The sequence below is a fragment of the Drosophila sechellia genome, chromosome 3R, assembly GCF_004382195.2.
Source record: "Drosophila sechellia strain sech25 chromosome 3R, ASM438219v1, whole genome shotgun sequence".
In the NCBI taxonomy this organism is placed as follows: domain Eukaryota; kingdom Metazoa; phylum Arthropoda; class Insecta; order Diptera; family Drosophilidae; genus Drosophila; species Drosophila sechellia.
In genome coordinates this window covers 29,320,899-29,342,558 of record NC_045952.1, presented here as the reverse complement: position 1 = coordinate 29,342,558, position 21,660 = coordinate 29,320,899, and the positions used below count along the sequence as shown (strand labels likewise).

Sequence of the window (21,660 nt, the reverse complement as noted above, 5' to 3'; positions counted from 1 at the left end):
TCATCTAGTGACGTGTTTGCACGCTGCAAACAAAGAAGCGGACCAGCAGCAATAGTAATGATGAAGCTGCCGCATACTGACAAAGTAAATGATGGGGAATCAGCCAAGGGTCGGGGTCCCAAGTAAGACAAGTAAAAATAACTCGCCCCGCTGCTCGACTGGTTCTCTGATTGCCTCTACATGGCATGGCATGGTGGGGGCACCAAGGATGGCACCAGATGGGGTGGGATCCAAGGGGGTATGGTATCCAACGGGGTGGGTTAGGCAAATAATGGCTGACAACATGCGTCGCTCCCTAAGACAGTTTCAAGATGGCGCTTCTTTCGCGGGAGCTATAGAACAGTTTCCAGAGATGCGAAATGATCTTCAAGTTGGATTGAATTGATGGAAAATATTGTTATTCAACATTTTGTTTGTGTAAGACAAAGGATACTCTGCTTTTTTACATGGCCTATGGTAAGTATTTATTACATTCCTTGCTAAAACTTACATTGGGAAATGTGTTTTTTATATCCTTTATTTTATAAATTTCGTTAAACAAGACTTTTCATCGTGAGTCACGCTGCTGTCGCCGCTGTGCTTCCCCCACCACCAACCCATGCAAATACATAAATAATCATGCATATATATATAGGAAGTTGATTTTAATTGCGGCTCATCCATTATGCGGCCTGTTGGGGCTGCTCTGCCCGGTTGACGGCCTGAGCTTGATTAACAATAATTAGGCTCGGCATTAATTACGCCGAAAAGTTAATTGCGAGAGTGAGTGTGTGCCGATAAAGTAATTCCAGTTAGGGGAAAAAAACTCCCCGAAACTCTCACATTCGCAAACCATCTTGCGATTTCCAGGCACGAGGAACACAGCCCAGCACAGAAATGGGGACAATAATAGAGTTGCTAAAACAGCTGGAGCGCAACTTATTAACCCTTTGACGCCCCAGCAGGCCAAATCCACCCACGCACAGAGGCGGCAATAAAATCAATCTTATTAAAACATTAACAGCGGGCAAAGGGGAATAAAATAAATCAAATGGTCGCCGGGTCGCAGTTTAGCCCCCCCTGCATCTCCCGCAATCGCCGAAATTGATGCTTAACGCAGCGGGAAATCCCATTTCCCCGATTTTCCCTTCTCTGGCCACTTTATTAGCCGCCTTCAATCAAGGCGGGCAGCATATGAAATTCAAATTTGATGCCCCGAACCAGGAAAACCAACCCCCCGACGCGGATGTCCTTTTATTATTATTTTTATTGTGCGGTGATTTTCCGGGGGGTTGTCACTTTGCGGGGTGCATATAAATGCGACATAATTTCGCCGTAATGAATAAATTGATGGATGGATCTTTTGGCACCAGGTCCACCTTGGAATTAAGCACTTGCTCGCTTTTGGGGGAGGAAAAGCTGCTTTAAATTAAGTCCCCATTCCTGTGCCCACCCCCCGGAAAAGGCGATTGGCATATATCGCCCCACCCCCTACGGCTGTAAATTACAATTTGATTTTTTAATGTTTCCATTCCCAGCGGGAAAAGCCATCCGTTATCCCAGCGGTTGACCGCAATTTGCCCTCGTAATTCATTATGCCGTCGCGTGGGTGCTTTTTTTCCATAATTTTTATTGTTCTTTTGATTCAATTTCTATAACTAGTAATGTTAAGTGTACAATTATTAAATAGTTTATATTTATACGGGGCTCTTTAGTGGGGATATACATGTACATGTACATATACATATACAGACAGTGTTGGTATATGCCATATGCGGATCTATACGACTAGACAACTCCTTAAAAACTGCTACTGCTTGATATATAGTTTAGCTTTAGTGTTCTTTTTTGGCCTTAGCTGTTTACAATCTTGATACGTTTCTGGTTTATATATACGATATATACGACTGGGAACTGAAGGTGGAACTAGGAGCGACTATATGATCTTTGGGCTGGCTATTTGGCTTGATTAGTTTTGGGTTTCGCTGCTTAACACTAGATATTTGCTTTTATTTACAAAAACACTTAATTGCTGATTTGGGGGCGCTCGAACAAAGGGGCATCTAATCTCAATGCAAATAAAACAGAGTTTGGGACTCTTTTCTGGTAAATTTAATTATTGTTCTTCAAAAAATTTTATCTTTTTGGTTAGGGGCTTCTTTTATGTTATTTATCTTTAGTTTGGGCAAACATCTAAAATTATTTATGAATGCTTAGGGCTAGGCTGCCTTTAGTTTGATTTAAGTTAGAGCGTTTTTCAATCGATCACGTCCTCGTCATCGTTGTCGTTGTTGTTGTTGCTGCTGTTGGCCAGAGGCGCCTCCATGGGGGATTTGTTGCTGCCCTCCAGACTGTGGTTGCCCTCGTCCTGGTGATTGGCCGGCCCTCCCCCCACCAAACCGAGATCGGAGTGGTTTAGGCCCAAGTTGCTGTGGTGCAGCATGTTGCCGGAGTGCTGTTGCATCCCATTCGGAACCCCGGATCCGCCCACCGATCCTCCCGAGAAGTGCTGCAAGTGGTGCTGGTGCTGGTTGAGCAGCGCACCCAGGGCGTTTTCTCAGACCACGTCCGTCACGCCCACTCCGGTGTACTGGCAGGCGGAGAGTCCGGCGGAGTTGGACCGCGACACGGGGGAGGGGGCGGAGTAGGGGCTGCCGAATCCGGCGGAGGCGTGCTGCTTGGCCTTCAGCCGCAGGGTGGCGATGCTCGAGCTCATGCTGCTGCTCATGCAGGGCTCGGCGGCGGAGCGGTACATATACGGATTGGCGGGGGTGGTGTACGGACAGGGGGCGCCCACGGCCCCCACGTTGCTGGTGTTGCTCAAGGACGAGCCCATCGAACCCGGCAGCATGGATGCATTGTTCATGCTGACCGCCACGCCACTGGCGCCCGTGTTGAAGCAGTTCACCGAGTTCTGGTGATGATTGCTGGCCACCATCGACCCGAGTGGGTTCACTGGCCACGGGAAGGGCTTGGTTCCCAGCGGCGAGGGCACCTTGGTCCAGTTGTTGTACGGATACGAGCTGTACAGCGAGTCATCCGCGAACGGCTGCATGAACTGCGTGCCGAATCCGGACTTGAAGTCCGCCGCCGCCACCGCCGCGTTCATCGCATTCCGCTCCCTCTTGCGCCACTTGGCCCGCCGGTTCTTGAACCACACCTGGAAATAAAAACAGGTAGGTTTTTGATTAGCTCACTGGGAGACTAAATTGAGAAACATTTAAAAAAAGGAGCTATGTTAAGAAGCTAGAGGTAGAGTTTCCTCCGAGTTTCCTCGGATAGCTGATGGTTTTTCAAAAAACTACACACAAATCTAAAAGTTTTATTCAAAGTTCCCAGCGCGACTTATTCGCAGCTTTTAAGCCGCACAGTCGGCCATTTTTCTTATAATTTATTACTTGAAAATGTATGTATCTGCCCTGGCAACGAGTGGCAAGGCAAAACTTCCCCCAAAAAGCGCTCCCACCGCAATACGCATGTGCAGTAATTATAAATATACAAATATATACATAAATACTCCCAGTCAGCCCGGGCTGCCGTTTTTAATGGAGAGCTTTATATAAATAAACTCGGCTTGCCACCCCAAAAAAGTCTGGGAGCGAGGGGCGTGGAGGAAAAAGTTGCGAGGGCGCAAAAATAAATCAAAATTATTTTGCACACAGAAAGTGCAGAGAAAGGCGGGCGAGTGCTCCCCAGAAGAAGATAAAAACAAAATGGCAACTTTGTAATTTATGGCTGAAGTTTGCACAGATACGGATGTTTGGGGGCGGACAAAGATACTCCTCCTCAGATACAGATACAAATGACAAAGAGCTGCGCAGACGTTGGCAGCATTTTGATGAGTTTCTTGCTCTCGAGCCACGAAACTTTAAGATACACTTAGAACAGAAACAGAAGCCAACTGGGAAAAGGTTCTCACCGATGGAGATACATTAGCCCGGGCAATTAAAGCTGCACATTCGAATTTCATGGCTTGTTGCCGCATTGCCACATTGTCCCTAAATCAACGCGTTGGTCGTCGGTTTCCACCACGTAGCGGCGTTGCAGATTTATGGCCAATGCTGGTCTGCACCCCTCTCTACGCACTATGCGTGTCCTTTATGTCCTTCGTGTAAACTTCCCATACCCCTAACTGGCATGACTAAAATCCGACACGCGCTGATCTATGCAAAAAGTGTTTGTTTTCGCCTGGGAAAACCCTGATTGAGACATTCCAAACGCGGCTAACAAGTGGAAAACTATGGCCGCGTGCCAGCAAGAGAATTTAGTGTGGTAATTGTCCTAATCTAATTAGTCGCGGCAGTTAATTGAAATCGCATGAGCTGGTTGCCGAGGCGAAAGCGAAAGTGAGAGTGAGAGTGAGAGTTTTCCATTTTCCCAGAACCTAAATCAAATCCCCTGCCTTCGCAATGTGTCAATTTGTCAAGGTACATCGCTCAGCCCCATCACCATCGCCATCATCATCATCATGGGCATCGGCATCAGCATCCGCATCAGGAGCTCAAGGATCTCGTGCATCATCAAGGATGCAAAACTAACGTCATCGATCTCGTCAGCTGTCATTTTCACGTATCATTTAGCAAGTTGCCAAAGTGGCAAAAAAAACACAAAAACCGGGGAGACGGAAAAACGGAAAATGCTGATGGCAAATTGATGGGCCGCCTGCTGAAAAAAAGGGAGCTATGCGCAAAAGTGAAAAAGTGAAATATGAGAGAGTGCAAAAAACAGCGCAATTTTCCACTCAACGGGCAGCGTCCTGTGGAAAATCCTAATTGGTTTTGATGAAAGCATCAACGACACTCGACGGCAACTCCTGCAACGCTTCATCAGGTAAATGGTGGACGTGGCAAAAAGATATGAGTGGCCAAAAGTGGCCATGTGGCAGAAGGGCCTCATTTTTTGTGCGGGCTGCCATGATTGATGGTCGCAAATTGCAGCTAAATACGTTTTTTATTTGCCCAATGTGAAATGTTAAATGTGAAATGGGTCGGGTTCTCATTTCCGGGGTTCTTCTATTCCAGTGATAGCCCTGCCCAAGTGAAAATCAGCAGATAACATCGATACGTGAACTACTCCACACAGCGCTGTCTCTTTGTGTGCTCAACTGTCTGGATGACTACACAGATACACTACTACCACTACAGTACGTACCGCCAGCGTATCGCCGGTATTAATTGTTCCGATGTTCGACTGCAGCTGCAGATATACGGACATATGTGAACAAAAAGTAGCCTAATCACGGCTATTACAGAAGTAAATACAGTCAAAGGGTCGGGAAGATACCACAGGCACAGTAGCCATTAGCTACATTTTAAATGGAATTATTAAAGCTCAAATATTTATGTTGGGTTCATTGTATAGCCCTTAAAAACATCACAATTGTTTGGCATAACCCAGTTTTCATTTTTTTGGGATTCCTCCTTCCCAACTTATCCACTACATTGAACCATTCGAACTGCAATCATGCCAGCATATTGCGGCTCCTTTGTGGCCACTTTCAATGGCTTTTTTATACACTTCCAGCGATTGGCAAATGCTGTTTCCATTTCCGGACCATTGGCGACACCTGACCATAAAAGAACGGGCAAAAAACACTCGATACAACCCCATGGATTCCAGTCGCATCCCAGTTCGATGCCACCTCCGATTGAGGGCAGCGACAAATGCTTTTATTTGGACCTTGTTTTTGCCAGTCCTTGGCTGGTAATTGAATTAAAAAGTGAGTTCTATTTGACACATTAAAAAGCGGAAGAGTGGAGAAAGAGCCCGGAGTACTGGGTACTGAGTACTGAGCACTGAGACAACGGGACAATGGGACAGACGGGGCGAACATATTGCCATAATTGCCGGCGCATGTAAATCCCCGGATTAGTAGCTATCAGGGCCCGAAGAAATGGAAACGGGGGCTGCTCTTTTTTGACAGTTTAAAGCCCGGCCAGATTTATACGGCCCATCCCGGAGCGGAGTTGCACCGCCAGTGGGCCGTAATCCTTTTGTATATTTGATAAATTTTATTGCCTCCGCTATTACAATGGGCAGCCGGAGTCGGAGTCAAAGTCAAATGTGAGCCACCCCTCAGACAGTCGCAAAGGCATGATCGCGATCATCATTAATTCGTGTGCGGTTTTCTAATTCATTAAACAACCCTTGGCTGGCGATGACAAATAGTCTGGGCATTGTTTTGCATCTTCCAAGGGGTGGAAGTGAGCAAAGTGAGCGAAGTGAGCAACCGAGCCAACCGTTTTGTCATCATCATATAATGGACCATAAAACAAACTGTATCAATATTTTATGCATTTAGCTGCTTTATGCGAGGAACACATGTTTAGATTGCCACCATTCCCGGCTCCGTCCCTTGTCATTCTGGGCCGCAGCTAATTTCTTTATAAATGTTGTCAAGTGCAAGGGGGTCGGTCGTCGGTCCGTCGATTTTTCTGGGCATATGCGAGAGTCCAGCGAAATTTGCATAGGAAAACCATGAAGCATTCGCCTTCCTCGCAGATGTTCTCCTTTTCCGCGGCAATTGCACTCGGATGGCTGTGATAGCAGCCACTTCTAACTGTACAATTAATGCCACGCTGATGTCGCCATACGTCCAATGACAATGATCACAAACCCGATCACCATCAGCAATCACCGGCAATCATCGATCATTTGTCTATCATATCTTCGCCTGTCTGCTGATTGTCTTTCCGTCCGTTTCGACGGCGAATGGAAATGGAAGTGGAAATGGAAATAGATATAGCCGCAGATATCTTCGATATGAGAGGAGTATTTGCCGCGCTGGCGCCACAACTCCAATTGTTTGCCCAACTAACTATCGTGTTTACAAACAATTACAACGCTTGTGTGGCCAAGATATCTTGTACAACTCGAGGCCCCTGTTATTAGTTTTTGCTCCCGATGAAGAGCCATTCCACACTGGGGTATAGCTTACTCCTCTCGTAAAAATGGTTAAAGAATGAAATATAGATCAAGAAATAGATTTAGCATTGCAACTTCAGTATAAACTATTGGAAAAGCGTTGGCGTTAGTAATGGAGTTCTATAGAACCCACATAATACCATCGTACTCCATTGTATCTCGGACATGGACAAATGCCCCGGCCCATGTCAATAGAACGGATATTGAGCAAACACTCCGATTCAGTTCACTTGAGGTCGGGCGTTCGATAAGCCCGCGGTTTACAAACAGCAAATGCTGCAAACGCTGCCAACTGCAGTTTTAGCTGCGGCAATTTATGGCAACACCCCGCCCCTTGGCCCGGCCTACCACGCCCCCCGGCCCACGCCCAAAAAGCTGCACATAAATCCCCGATGGCGCAGGGAAATCGGCTCTTCTTTCCGCGTCGAGTATTGGCCATATTGGCCGCGTTGGCCGTGTTGGCCGCATTGGGTTTAAGCCAACGCCAAACGAGGCGACATATTTACGAGTCTGTGCGGCTGCATTGCGGTCGCGACTCCTGCGGTCCGTAATATAATTGGGGTCCGGACTATACTGGCCGCATAATGTGGCAACCGAGCTGCCGGAATCCGGCGTTTGTTTGCCGTTTGCGGCTTGGTTGGCAATTAATTCGAGCATCAGCGCGGTTATGGTGGTGCAAAGTTTGTGGAAAGGGAGGGAGTCCCTTTAGCACTATGTGCTAAAGTGATTCGAACATGTCACTTAAGCTAACTCTATCTCATTTAGTTATACAAAATATAACTTAAAAATAAGTTAGGATGATCTAGTTGATCATGCGCTTTATCAAAGCCTACTCACCCTGACGCGCGCCTCCGTAAGATTGGTCCACATGGCGATCTCCTCGCGGGTGGACATGTCCGGATACCTGTTCCGGCTGAAGGTATGCTCCAGCTCCTGGAGCTGCTGCGAGGTGAAGTGCGTCCTCTGGCGCCGCTGCCTCTTGTTCTTCTTGTCGTTCTTCGGCTCCTCGCCACTGGTGGTCATCGGCTCATCGTGCCCGGAACTTGATATGTTTTCTGTCTTGATCGTGGTCTCGTTTACGCTGCGATTGCCTGTGGGAGAAGCATATAATTATATGTAGATATGGATATACAGATCGGCTGTCTAATGTGTTTGCCCATCGGTTGGAGTAGCTAAGCTGTTTTATGCCGTCCGTCTGGGTTTGCTCCGGTTACCAGTGGGGTAGATAAGCGCGAAGAGGAAAGGTCTTCTGAGCGCCCTCCGATTTCTGGCGTCATCGGAGCACCGTTACTAATTGCCATGCAACCTTCAGGCGTCACCAGCAAACACCAGCCATTCAGCACCCACCACCCCCGAATAAGTTCAAAGGCGACCGCCGGCAAACAGATTTATAACCAGTTAATGTATGTTCCCGAATGTCATCGATCATGCGGCGTGCTTTTTGTGTTTTTTCGTATTTATTCGTATGTTGTGGCCCAGAGAAGCCAGAAAGCGAGACCAAATCGAAATCGTAGCTGCCGAAAACCTAATCAAATAAACTAAATTACTGCCCCTGTGAAATATCATTTTCGGTCGGCTCCATTCTCACTTTTTTCTGTTCTGCTGTCGTCGTGAGGTCGCAAATCAAAGGCAGTCTAATCGAAAACTAAACGGACCCGGCCGAGTAAATTTCGCCGACAAAGGTGGAATCGTTGGCCACGCTTTCCGAAATTATTATAAATTATGTTCCTTATCGATGGGCCCCCGGAGATAGCGGATACGGTCTGGGAACAGCAATTTGCCGGGTGGTGCTGGGGGTTACGGATACGGCAGCTACTGCTACTCACCATCTTTGCGATCCCGACTCCGGTTCGATATCGAGGATGTCGACGACGTCTGAAAGTTGTTCAAGTGGGTGCTATCCAAACTATTTGCTACGGCGGTCATGGAGCTATGACTATCACGGAAATCGCCGGTTTCGGCCCAAACTGAAAAGAACAAGCCAGCGCAGGCAAGAGAAAATTACAAAAAAATTTATGCTTTAACCAAGGAGGTGCCAAAACATCTAAAACTGTCTAGCTTAGGGTAGTTAATCTTAAATACAGCTTGAATCTGCAGAATCTACAGAGCTTCCATTTCCTACCGTTAAAAGATATCTTCCTCTGCGGAAAACTCCAACCACCTTGCTATCCCACTATTCCTTTTTCCCTCAACAGAAAAGAGGAGCCCGTAAAAGAGCTCATAAAAGGATTTATGACACCGCAGCCTGAAATGGCCTCTTGGTTAACCCGATTAAAAACCGTATTGCTCCTGGAGGAGGACAACTTAATTGTTTCCTGGATTATAAAACTTCAGCCCGTGCTCAAAGTGTTGCCATGGAGAAACTTAATCGAGGGAATCGCCCGGGCCGCTTGGCCCCATAAATCTACCGGCGCCAAATGACTCAATTTGCTACGTAATAATTGCCGCAGTTAGTCACGTCTATTTTGGTATTAATTACTCTGCTATTGGCATGATTTCCCCAAAAAAAAAGGTATTTCGTCACAGATTTATGGCCGTGGCAATTGATTTCTTGGGGTTTTCCTGCGAAGTGGAAGGTGTGCACCCATATGGTCCGGGGTCCCGACTTTCTCCTAAATCTTCTGGACCACTTCCTTTGCATACAGCTGATTATTTATGGCCTTCTCACATGCTGTCACTTTAAAGTGGTTTTTAAAGTGAGCAAACACCCGGGGCGACATTCGAAACAATTAGCCTGCTCCTTTTTGGCGGGGGGAAGTGTGGGTTCCGGCACCCCTAGGAGTCACAAATGTCATCTCCTTGGAGGTGGCCCATGGCTCAATTAGTTTATTGCCAGTTGCATAATTTATGCCGCCGACAACAGCCTCACATGCCGTTGGAAAATTCAAATTTCTGCGTGAAAAGTATTTTTATGGCCTCTAATGAGTGCGTTTTGGGGTAATTAAAATTTCATTGCTTTATTATGAGCGTCTCGGATATTGGGAGGAAAATTTGAAAAACAAACATAGCAGCAGTGTTTAGCAGAGAATTAATTTTTGTGTAAATGTTTTGTCAAAATCGATTAAAATTGTAAAAAATCCATTCGCCTGGGAAACCCATTTCAGCTGTTAATTTGTTAATATGTCATAAGTTATTTGTCATGTGAGACTCAACTTCTCGCACCAATTCCACTGCATCCTCATTTCCACTTTCATTTTTTAGTGAACGCCTCGTTGCAACCTTTGAATTCGAAGACACAGCTGAATGAATCCGAAAAGATAGAATGCTCCCATTCTCGATCCCAAATCCGATTTCCGACCTGAGCTAAATTGGTCGTCATCGCCCATTTTTCGTATCGTAAAATATTTTCCTAACGACACGCTCTAAAAACAAAAACCGAGCAGACAAAAAATACGGAGAATTCGAAAAAACGCAGCGAAAATCACGTAGCACGGCGATTTTCATTTGTGTAAATATTTCCCCAGCATTTTGGCCAGCGACTAATTTGAGTTTGATTTTCCTGCTGCGCTGGTGCTTTGTTTTTTTGTTGTTCTGCTTTTCCGACTGACAGGTCGTCGGAAAAATTGTCGTCGTCTGTCAGCTGGCGGTGACATTTGTCGGCCAGTTGTCGCCCGAGTTTTACAATGTTTTCAAGGCTTTCGAGTGGGTATCGAATTTGGATGAGTGGCAAGTGTCAATAGAGGTGGGCGTTGCTTGTCGGGAGCATTTTGCACATGTCAGGCAAGAGTTCTGTGTTCTGTGACAACAAGTGTCGGCGTCACTTTCGCTTTTCTGATTTCCTGGCATTCCGGTTCTCTTATTGTCGGATTCTCCGATTCCCCGATTTTCCAATTTTCCGATTTCCCCGACAGCCATTTTGCAGTGGCATTAGCCGCTGAGCAAACAAATGAGCGATGGTAAATTTATTTGACTTGGCGACTATTGTGACGATCCTAAACAAAAGTCAAAGGCAAACACTCCCGAGGGGCGGGCACAATTAATCAAGCGAGGGTTGTCCGAATGAAACTGCACAAAAATTCGAAAATGATTCGGATTTTTTTCGCCTCCGAGGATGTGAGCATCTAGGCACCCTGCACCCATACGCGCCTCATTCATAGACAGATTTCCACATAAAAACTTTTGACACACGACACGGCAGCCGGAGCAATAAATTATCCGGGGCAGGAGACGCAGGAGACGGAGACTGTCAGAGGAGGAAAACCTCACCAGACCAAAACAAACAAAAATAAAAGGACGAGCCAACAAAGGACATGCCCCGGAAAAGGGAGGAAAACGGTTAAAGGAAAATGTCAAGCATAAGCAACGTTTAGTTGGTGACCAAAAACAAACGATTAATGTGACAGTTGAAAGGGGATCGGGATTGGCTTTGGTTGTGGGTCCTGGGATTGGGATTGGAATTGAGATTGAGATTGGAATTGGAAATGGGACCAGGACTTCGACCAAGAGTTGCTTTCGCTGTAAACCACTGGCTGGCCGACCAAAGGGTTAAACACTCCACCGCAAATGAAAATATTTTCCAATTTCATGCCACATTTGCCGCCGAGGTGTTGATGTCCGTGGAAATTGCTGGCCCATATGCCGCAAAAGAAAAACCCCTCCTGCATTCCTCGCTGCAAATTAGCCCAATTCGAAGTCATGAAAATTAGGCAACGACTTGTAGAGTTAATTTTTATGTCTCGCATAACTAGTCCTTTGGTCGAGACAATGGCCCCTGACCATATGTTATGGCCCTATAATGAGCTCCAGGCACTTGACCAACCGGAGCACAGTCGCATAAAAATCTCGGAAATCACATTGACATGTCCCAAGAACGGAGAACAACCCTTGGCCAAATGGCCCTGGCTATATGTACCAGAGGTCCTGGCCAAAAGCCCGGACTCATTAGTTGAGGCTGCAGATAAGACAAAAGGGAGAAGGACACCCAAAAAAGGGCAGATCTCTGTTTTTCTGTCCAGACTAGCTTTTCCCCTTCTTCTTGGCTTGTAGTTTTCCACTGCAATGACTTTGGCCAGTAATTTGCCCGACTGTCAGCTCGAATTCCTTTCCTGCCATTGGGTCAGCCAGCAAAAAGCCGGCCAACGGACCATACCAAGGACCTGCGAGTCCTGTCCGGCAGACAAGTTTGTTTCCTCAGATAATCTCTAATGCGACATTTTTACGAAATTGCACGATGCCCGGATAATGAGAAAAGAGGCGGAAAAGCGGACAGAGAATCAAGTTTTCCCGACTAACTTCTGCAACGAGGTAATTGCCTCAAGGAAAACGGGGAGCGACGTGGATTGGGGATGGTGATGGAGGGTTGTGGATTCTGTGTCTGGTTGCCATAATGACATTATAATTTATATAAACGAAATCAGTGCCAGCGAGGAGGAAACCTACAGATAGAGCTGTGCAGATGGATTGATAAATGGCAACTTCTGTGGTAGTTAGAGTGGTGCATCGAGTACAGTGGGTACAAGAAACAAAAAATACAAACACTAAAAAAACTATTGGCTTGCTAATACATTTTTTAAAAATTATATTACATTAAAATATAATGCTATGTTTGCCTTTTTGGCGAAACTTCTCCAACTTCGCCTTCTATATACCACTGTGCGGTCAGCAAGTGCAATTTATGTGGCATTCGGGGTGCTTGCATTGCCAATTGGAGTGTGATCCTTGGTTTTGCCAGTGCCCGATGACATATGTGAGCAATTTCGCAGAGATTTGCGGGCAATGCACTGTTCGCACACCGCAGGACGAAATCCTTTAAGGCTTTAAGCGGCGAAACAGGCGCCGAGCGGAAAATCGATAAAAGGTATTTATATTCATAAGGACCAGGCCTGACAAAACAGGCGTTGGTGCGGAATTTAAAGTAGCCCAGGTTCGGGTGTCCTGGAGGTGTCCCTCCCCATTGGAAAAGTGTGTATCTCCTGGATTTCTTAGTCTGGCGTTTTGTTTATGTGGTTCTGTTGTGTTCTGCTCTGTATTTTCGTGTTTTTTTTTTAGAGCCCGGCGAGCTGCACGTGCCATTAACACTTAGCGGGAAGATGGGCATTTACTTTCGTGTAGACACAACAGATAACAGCACGATTTCACCAGAAACCCGAAGTGAAACTCTGGTAATTTCATAATTTTATCAACGGCATCAGCCACAAACATTGTCATGGGCAAATAGTTCTCCATCTCGTCGTATCTGTGGTAACAACTTGGCAAACAAGCTAAGGACTAGCTGGCAATAAAAAATAGAAACAAAAAGAAATAGGAATAGGAATAGAACAACATTCTATTATTTGCCGAGCAACCAAAAAATAAATGTTAACTGCTCTGATTTGGATTTCGGCTTCGGTTTCGGTTTCGGTTTCAGTTTCGTTTCGGGTTCTGTTTGGTTTGCCTGGGGCAAATATGAACGCCAGTGGATATATGTTTATATAGTCACTGATACAGCGAGATAATTCCCTAATTGCCGCGGTGGTGAAATATGAAATACAGAGTCGGAGGGACAAGGTCGGTTCCTCGCAGCTGCTGACAACATAATTTAGGCGACAATCCCGATCTATTAAAGAGTTACATCTTTCGGCCATAAAAATCTTTACTCCTCGAACTAAATTAGTGTAGAACGTGAACTTGAAATCCTTTGAGCACCGCCAGCGAAATAAAAACACGCACCGAAGCCATAAAATGGTCTACCAAAAATAAAACGCAAGAATCGAGTCGAGTAGAGTCGAAACTAAAAGGTGGAACACGGCCCATAAAAAAGTGCAATCGTAAAAAATTATTACCTCTGCCGCACATATAAATACGCATAAATAAATGTGTATAAAAGCATGGGTTGTGGGTGTTTGTCTCTGTTTGTGTGCTGACCATTAAATTGGCCAATAATTGAAAATCCGATTGCAGCCATGCAATTCTGGAGTCTGATGAAAATCCTGCCAACCGGCAGCAGGAGCAGAATCACGTTGCGTGGCCATTATTTAAACAAGAGCGTAAACAATAACGACGACAAGGGGGAAAATCAGGGAAAGCGGGGGAAAAGCGGGAGCAAACAGGCGGACAGGAGTGGAAATTTGTGGCTCAGAGCTGTTAACGTGGCCCGCACCTGCAGCTACGAATATCTACGTGTTTGTACGGGTGTCAAAGGATAACTGCAGTCGTGCATATTTTAAATGCCAGCCATTTTTGTGCTAAATTGTTTTGGCACGCAAATAAATGGCAGGACATCTGCGGCCATGGGTTCACCCAGGCCCACCTCAGTTCGGTTCGGTTGGGTTCTTTTCGGGTGTTCCGGACATTTCGGGATGCAGACAAGTGCAAAGTTTGCCGGGCTGTTAACCCCGAAGGGGCAGAGTTGAGTTGACAGGGCGACAGCCAACAAATCTCTGGGCGAGGGCAGACAAATCTCTTGTGCAAATGGAAATTTCGTACCGAGGCACTCGACGGGCAGGACTTCCAAGTGCTGCTCCAGCGTTTCTAAATAAAGTTAGCATTAACAAAACTAGTTGCATTAAAGAGAGTTCCTCATAGTCATATATTTCCTACTAGTATTGATAAAATTGTGATCTTTGCTTTCGCCCAACAGGTTTCCTGCCCATCTGGAGTGCCCTGACTCCATCCGAAATCTTCCCCAGAACCAATTGAGTTGTCATATTGCCACTTGAAGCTGTGGCATTGCGCACTCGGCCGCCAATCCAGCATCCTCCGAAGAGTCCAAATTCCCATAACAATTAGAGCAATCGGAACAACAAACACTTGACTACAATGCACATATCGAATTTCAGAGGGACGAATCCAAGGGAAGAGGAAGTGAGCAGGGTAGAGTGTTGCTTTCGGCACTACGCCAGAAGGGTGCTCAATTAGCCGTGACATGCGCACAAAATTGAAATTTGTTTAGATGTATCGCAGCCCGACTCCTTTTTGGCCTGTTCCCTTTGTAACGCTTTGTGGAGATTATGCGCTAATGATTGCCCAATGATTATGAATATGCATGAGGGGAATGGAGATTCGAATGGAGCGACAAGTGGCCCAGGGAGTGAGCTTTTGGCACGGAGCGTGAAAGATGGCCAAAACGAATCGCATATTGAAATGACAACAGCTGCCACTGACAGAGGAAAATGTATAAAACACAAGCCCACCAAAGTGTCATGAATAGCAATGAGAATGTGGACACTTGTTGATGACTCGGATCGAAGGGAATATCTTCTGAGTAGCGCCCTAAAAATGTTTGTATCTTAGACTGAGTTATGAGCCCACTAATTAGCTGTCAATGCGCGAGGTGCCCCTCACAAATTTCACTACAAATTGCCCACGAAATGGTATCCCATTATGCCAAGGAAAAATAAACGTTTCTGATATATTTCGGGAAAAATCTCCTCAAAAGGGAACAGATCAAAAGAAAATCATGCCCAATAGTAACTTGAAATATTTCGAAGCAAATTTATGGATCTTTGATTTATCCTACTGACTATTATAATGCCTAATATGTGCCAATCTACAAACCTTCTTAGAAAAAACTTCCTATTATATCTTTTATATAGGATGCCCAGACATTATATGATATTTCCCCTGAACTGCTTGACCTGATACTTACTTCTGAGTTTCTCGAGCGGCTCGTGCTTGGGCGTGTGCGGCGGCACCACCGTGTGGTGCGGGTGCTGGGAGTAGCCACCCACCAGGTCCTGGCCCGCGGAGTGGTGCAAGTGGCTCAGGCTGCTGATGGGCATCAGGCTCGAGATGGCGGGTGAGATGCTGACCGACGAGCTGGAGTCGTGCAGGTTGTGGTGGCTGTGCAGGTGCTCCGTGCCGGAGGTGCTGCTGCCTCCTCCGTTGACCGTGGAGCTTCCGGTGCTGCCGCTGCTCAGTGCCGTGCTGGTGGTGGTGGCACTCTCCGCCGATCCTGCGGAGCCCGCTCCGTTGGCCGTCCCGGCACTCACCAGATCCTGCAGGCACAGGCCCGTGGACTCGGCAGACATGGCCTCCAATCCGTTAAGGGCGCCACTGACCACTCCGCCGCCCCCGTTGGTCAGGCCACCCGGTCCCAAGGCCGTGGCCGAGCTGGTGACCACGCCCACTCCCAGACCGCCGCCCCCGCCGCAACCGCCGACGGCGGAGGAGCGGTCCATGCCAAGATACGTGGGGAAAATGGTGGAGAAGCTCTGCTGCTGGTGGTGGTGGTGGTGCAGCGCCGACTGCTGGTGCGCCGGGTGGGCGGGGTGTGCGGGGTGCAGCGGCGGCAGGTGGTGGTCCCTCCCCGTGAACTTCGTCGTGACGACGTCCTTGAAGTGCTGCAGGAAAGTCGTCGTCTTGAGGCCGGTATCTTCCAACTGTGGTGAAAGCAAATCCAAGATGCAGCCGTTGCCAGAGCCCGAAAAGCTGGAAAGGAGTAGGCGGTATGTCATTAAAACACTGAGAAAAGCTGGGAAGTATTTCACTAATTTATCTAATTCGTTCCCCTAACTATAGATTTAGTTCAGAGATTTGTGCTCAGGTTAGTCATATCGAGTTCATTGCTACTCAGACTTAATTATCGCTTGGCTACCTGGTAGGCAAATCAACTGGTGGAACCTTTTATCGCCTCAACGGCGAAGGCAAACAGAGAGCTTAACCCAAACACCAGCCGAATGGCAAGTTAACACCAAACACGTCAAGGGGTTAATACCGCGGATGCTGGAGCCGGCGGCAAACGGAGTGGTAAACTGGGACTCTTTCAGTTGGCGTCGTAAATCGTATGGCTGGCGAAGCACCTGAGGGGATCTGGTGGGGCACATGGACTGACAACAGCACCGCCGCAGCACCGCACCACCGAGCCACCGAACCGCCTACACCGCTATCAGCAGACTGAAGGAGCAGAGAGGGCGGTGGCCAGGTGATAACAACAGCCTTATCGATGTAAAATATTTACATTTCTGCGAGCATTTCTCCGCTATTATTATTGTTATGATTGCACGTACACTGGGCGCCTTTGGATTTTGGCAATCGAAACTGGGGAAAGCTCGAAAAGTAGTAGAGCGCCGCACTGACAGTCACTAGTGCGATAAACTGTGCCATGGGCGTCCAATAAATTCGTTAAAAATAAAAACAGCCCACTGACAGTAGCACGAAAATAGCCATAAACGATCGTAAATCAATTAGCGAAAAGGGAGGGAACACCTCTCCAGGTTCCTAGGCCCCTTCGCCCGATATCGGCCGGGAACGGCATATATACATATACGTTATATATGCGGTCCGCTATCTGAGCAAACGAAACAAAACGAAACGAAACGTTGCAATAAATGGTTATCTAATCTCAATCACAACAAACTAAAGGCATTCAAAGGCATTCGAAACGAGAACGAATTTCATAAATCTAGCGGCAGCATAAATTCGCAGTGTGTGTTTAAGTGAATTTAATTAAATTTAATTGGAATGCCTTGGCTTGAGCTGTCACTTTCGATTTCGCTGATAATGCCGCTTGATCTCCACTTGATCCCCAGTGGATTAGTGCGGCTGTAATGTTAAATCCATTTGCGGTTGTTCAACAGCAATAATAATAGGCAGCCAGCCTTTCGTGATAAACATAATTTCACTTGAAGCCAATTTATAGGCCACACGATTGGATGGGTGGGGGGTCAGCCGTTGAAATGAAAAGTTCTGCATTTATTGCCGTGATGGGGATATTTATAATACTGTTATTTGCTCGGTCTTTGCCGCAGTTGTCTCAATTTCTGGCTAAATTATCTGCCGCAGCGTCTAATAAATAATTCGGTTGCCAGTTTGCCATTGTTTCCATTCCGCCAAAGAATATTCTCCGCTCCATTTCGTGTGTGTTTTTCAGCTTTCGGCTTTTCTCCCTCGTCATTTTATTTTAAAAGTGAGAATTTATTTACATAATGATTCCCTAAGACAAAGAATGCCAGAATTATTTTATGCCACTTTATGGCCGCGAGATCTCGTATGTTTACGGCCTCTTCGTCGCGAAGGTGGCAAGATTCCGATGTTGTGCCAAGGCTTTCCACATGCTTTCATTTCTATTTAATTTTATTATTTTATTCAAATTCGAGTTTAGCGGCTGCCCGGAGATCCGAGTCCGAGCATTGTGTACTTAGGTTTTTTCCACATCTTGTTTGCTAATTGTTCAGGTGACGTCAATGAGCCAGCGCCACTTGGCCGGGCTCTCCTCCAATTTTTTGGCAAAACCCACAGTACTGGCCCAGAAGCCCAGAGGCCCCCTTACGGGATGGCCGAGATCTCTGTTTATGGCGGCAATCCGGATCTCACTCCGCCGTGATTTATGCGCGGCGTGAGAGTCCGCCGTAAACTTAATTAGTTGTCCAACAAGCCGTTTATGGGCGGGCTCTGGGCCCTCAATGGGAACCTCTTCTGATCCTCGCTGGAAAGCTAGGCTGTTTCCCTAGCATCAGTTGAATTGACATTGCCCTTAGTGGGCGCTTAAGTTCCTAGCCAGGTGTTTACCGGGAAACTTCTGTTTGCTATGACCTAATACATCGTTGTTCCTGTTAATTGGGGCAGCTTTACTTTCGTTTTTAGAATATCCCTATATAATTCAATTTCTAAAATCTATTAATAATATCTGACAAATATGATTTATAAGGACGTCTTCGATATGCCTAAAGTTTTTCAGTGGCTTTCTTGCAATTGGTCCGCTAGCAACTCAAGAGGTCAGATCTTCTTTATTAGCCCTAATAACAAGTGTAACAAGTACTTAAACCCGATTTTAAGTCATGATTAACCTTATGCGATTGAGTCTCACCTCTGAATGATGGGAGAGGAATTCAAATTAATCCACTAGGTGGTGGGAACGAACTTCCGTCGGTTCGCTGGTTCCGTCGATCCGGAATATCAAAGGCGAACTTTGATGGAGCAAATGTCGTGGGCCCGTCAATAAATCAGATGGCCAGCATTTCAATCGCCGGAGATCTGGGAAAGTCTCCGAAAATCTTCCGGATATATCGCGTGGGCAGTGGGCTATAAATCTCGGGGAGATCGGTAGGTTTGTGCTGTGTTGTTGCAACAGATTGCTAATCAAATGCAGAGCGGCATTTAATAAAGCCCCAGCCGTTAAACAGTTTTCGCACACGCGGTGTTGACGTCGGCAGATCAAATAATAAAAATCACAGTGATTATGTTAGTGATTAATTTTAAGTAACTCGGGGATATGTTTTTAATCTCGCTGCCGCTTCACAGAAACACACACTCGCGCACACAGTCACTCGCGGCACTCTCAGTGATATGATTTGGATTCGATTTGATTTGATAGGCAAATCCTGGCGGATTTAAGTGTTTAATAGTTTAATCCGCGGCGTAATTAGGCTAAGTATCTGCTAGGGTACTCGAATCTCTGTATCTAAGTCTGTAGCTCTAGACCTGCAATTACATGTATCTGGTATCACAACGGAGGCGACGCGTCTGCATCCGTAACAGGACGTAGCTGGATTGAAAACGAATTCGGAAAAGTATCTGTTGGATGCGTGTACAGCGCATGCAGCGAGTATCTGGCTGGTGGGGTGTGCGGGGTGGTTGGGCCAGTGCTAACGGTAAACGTGGTGCTGGCGACGAGAACTCGCGGCTACTGAACGCAATACCCCGGAATTTCGCCTTTCGAACGCAAGAGCCCCGTGTATCGCCCGCTATCTTATCTCTCTTTTCTGCCCGTGCGTCGGCGAGAGGGTGTGAGGGAGATGGTCTGCTGGCCGACGAGTAGCGAGAGCTGCCTGTGCCGCGGCAGTGCGAAAGGGAGGTCCGATCATCCGAGTACATGGAAGACACACCCCCAAAGTCGCCACTCTCGCTCTCTCTCACTCAGACCCTGGTGTTTGCAGTGCGCCATTGCTGTGCTCTCCCTCTCTCGCCCACTCTCCCTCTCGCTCTTCATCCGTACATTATTTGGCCGCTCTCGAGGGTTTGATTTGTACTTTCGGGTTTGGCTCTGGTTTGGTCCTTTGTTCCGTTCCCCCCCTTTCAGGACCCCTGGCAGAGCCCTGCCCTCCGCCCCTGGACAATTGCTACGTGCTGTGTTCATAATAATAAGGCTACTTTGCCCACTTTTGAGGGCTGGCTGTCTTTTACTGGGTGTCAAGGGCGTTTTGTTATCCCATTATTCTGCGTTAGCCCGCCATTGTTGTGCCTGTGCCTGTGCCTGTTTAACCCCCCGACCGCCCCTCGCAAATAAATAAATAACTGCTCCTTTTGACGTATCCTTGCGTTTGTATTTGTATCTGTATCTCCTCCCTGGGACTTTCCCCTTTTTGATTTGTTCGCTCCGCCAGCACAGAAATACAGCCACAGAGACAGCGATACTTTCAAAGGAAGCTGAAACTGAAACAGAAACAAGCAGCAGGCAGAATTTATTAAAATTCACAACAGCTTTTGTGCAGTTCATAATTTTCGTTTTTATTTCGCATTTGCCTGCCTTTCCCTTAGGTTTTATCTTCCTCCTTGAGTGGAGGAATGGGTTTAACTGGGCCGAAAGGGGGAAGCTGGACGAAATGGCTGGGGAGACAGCCGACGGATGTAAATGATGCTGGCTTTATAGTCTCGTATTCCGCAACTGACATGCCAGGGAACTAATCAGACATAATTTTCAATGGCCATGCATGCGAGTCATAACTCATGACCTCTGGAGATCTCATGAAGTTTACTAGATCCCATGGTACAAAATAAATCAATTCGACAAGATGGAAGGGAGAAATCTAACCTACTTAGATATATTTATTAATTGTAAATATTTGTAGGATTCATTATATTTTGGCAACCCATGGTGTGCTGGTTTTGTTTATTACTGCCACCTCACAGAACGCACGACTCGCATAACCCAGATTGCAGATAGACTTGAAATGATAATCGCGCTGAGCGGAGGCCCTCGAAATGCTAAAGCCACTCGAGTTGCTCAGACCTTCTCGAGTGTACCGCCTTTGAACTCGCCGTCACACATTTGCCCAGTTACGTAAATGTGCCACAATGTTAGAAGGGCGGGCTGGTACTCCAGCGATCCACCCACTCAATTTCACCTGAGTGACGATGATGCAGTGCAATATCATGGTAAAGGGTTCTCCACCTGTGGTGCAAGGTCCGACTTTCACTGATTTCACCCATCAAAGGGTTTTCAGCACCCCGGGGAATTTATGTTTTACGATGGCGTAATTACACAATGTCCTTTGTGTCCCTTGGCCAAATGCCCGACTTTTATATTGATGACAGGCTGTCTATTTCTGGCCCAGCGCTGCGGGAATTTGCCAGGTCGTATTTCAATTAATAGGGCAACCGAAATTAGACTTTCGACTTTCCGATATCAAAGGGGGGGACCGTTTTCGCGGTATCTACTGTTATCTAGCAAACCCAAAAGAAAATGGCGTTCTTTTTTCCATCCAAATGGGGTCTACGTGCCGGGGAGTGTGTCTGCCATTTGGGGGGATCTCTTAAGTGTCCGGGGAAGAAAACTCATCATCCTTTGATGCTGGCAACAGAAAAACTTAATGCCGAACATTCGAGCAGTCGCACGCACCTCAAGAAATTGAAATGCCATGGCGCGCCAAAGTGTCAGATATCCAGGGAAATGGGGCTTCCCCCTTTCAGATTTACATCCACACACATTCGCGTCGTCACATTTTCTCGTTTTCCCCGCTTTCCTTTTTTAAGCAACTACCGAAAAGTTCACAGGCAGCGCAGTTGAAAAGTTCAGAGCATTCGGAGCCATTGCTCAGTCGCCAAAGTAATCCGGCCTAATCCCGAAACATGACGAAATGAAATACGATGGTGCGTAGGGAGATGCGACAACAACAGCAA

General features: G+C 46.8%; 1 protein-coding gene across 3 annotated transcripts; it reads right to left on the bottom strand.

The window, feature by feature from the left end:
* Positions 1–1,589: 1,589 nt before the first annotated feature.
* Positions 1,590–19,436, bottom strand: LOC6612927 (pituitary homeobox homolog Ptx1). Of its 3 annotated transcripts, none has more exons than XM_032721847.1 (5): positions 18,629–19,436; positions 15,470–16,251; positions 8,730–8,885; positions 7,741–7,994; positions 1,590–3,139 (listed from the first exon to the last, which is right to left on the bottom strand). In XM_032721847.1, exons 2-5 carry the CDS (start codon positions 15,999–16,001, stop codon positions 2,537–2,539), a joined length of 1,545 nt encoding a protein of 514 aa, XP_032577738.1. In that variant the 5' UTR covers positions 16,002–16,251; positions 18,629–19,436; the 3' UTR covers positions 1,590–2,536. The 3 variants fall into 3 exon arrangements, with proteins under 3 accessions (XP_032577738.1, XP_032577739.1, XP_032577740.1); XM_032721848.1 differs by having other exon boundaries at positions 8,730–8,870; XM_032721849.1 differs by lacking the exon at positions 8,730–8,885.
* Positions 19,437–21,660: the final 2,224 nt, after the last annotated feature.

Coding starts and splice junctions, on each gene's coding strand:
- LOC6612927 (XM_032721847.1), bottom strand. CDS start 16,001: ATGGACCGCTCCTCCGCCGTCGGCGGTTGCGGCGGGGGCGGCGGTCTG. Junction 8,886..15,469: donor GCCGCTCGAGAAACTCAGAA/GTAAGTATCAGG, acceptor TTGCCTGCGCTG/GCTTGTTCTTTTCAGTTTGG. Junction 7,995..8,729: donor GAGTCGGGATCGCAAAGATG/GTGAGTAGCAGT, acceptor CTTCTCCCACAG/GCAATCGCAGCGTAAACGAG.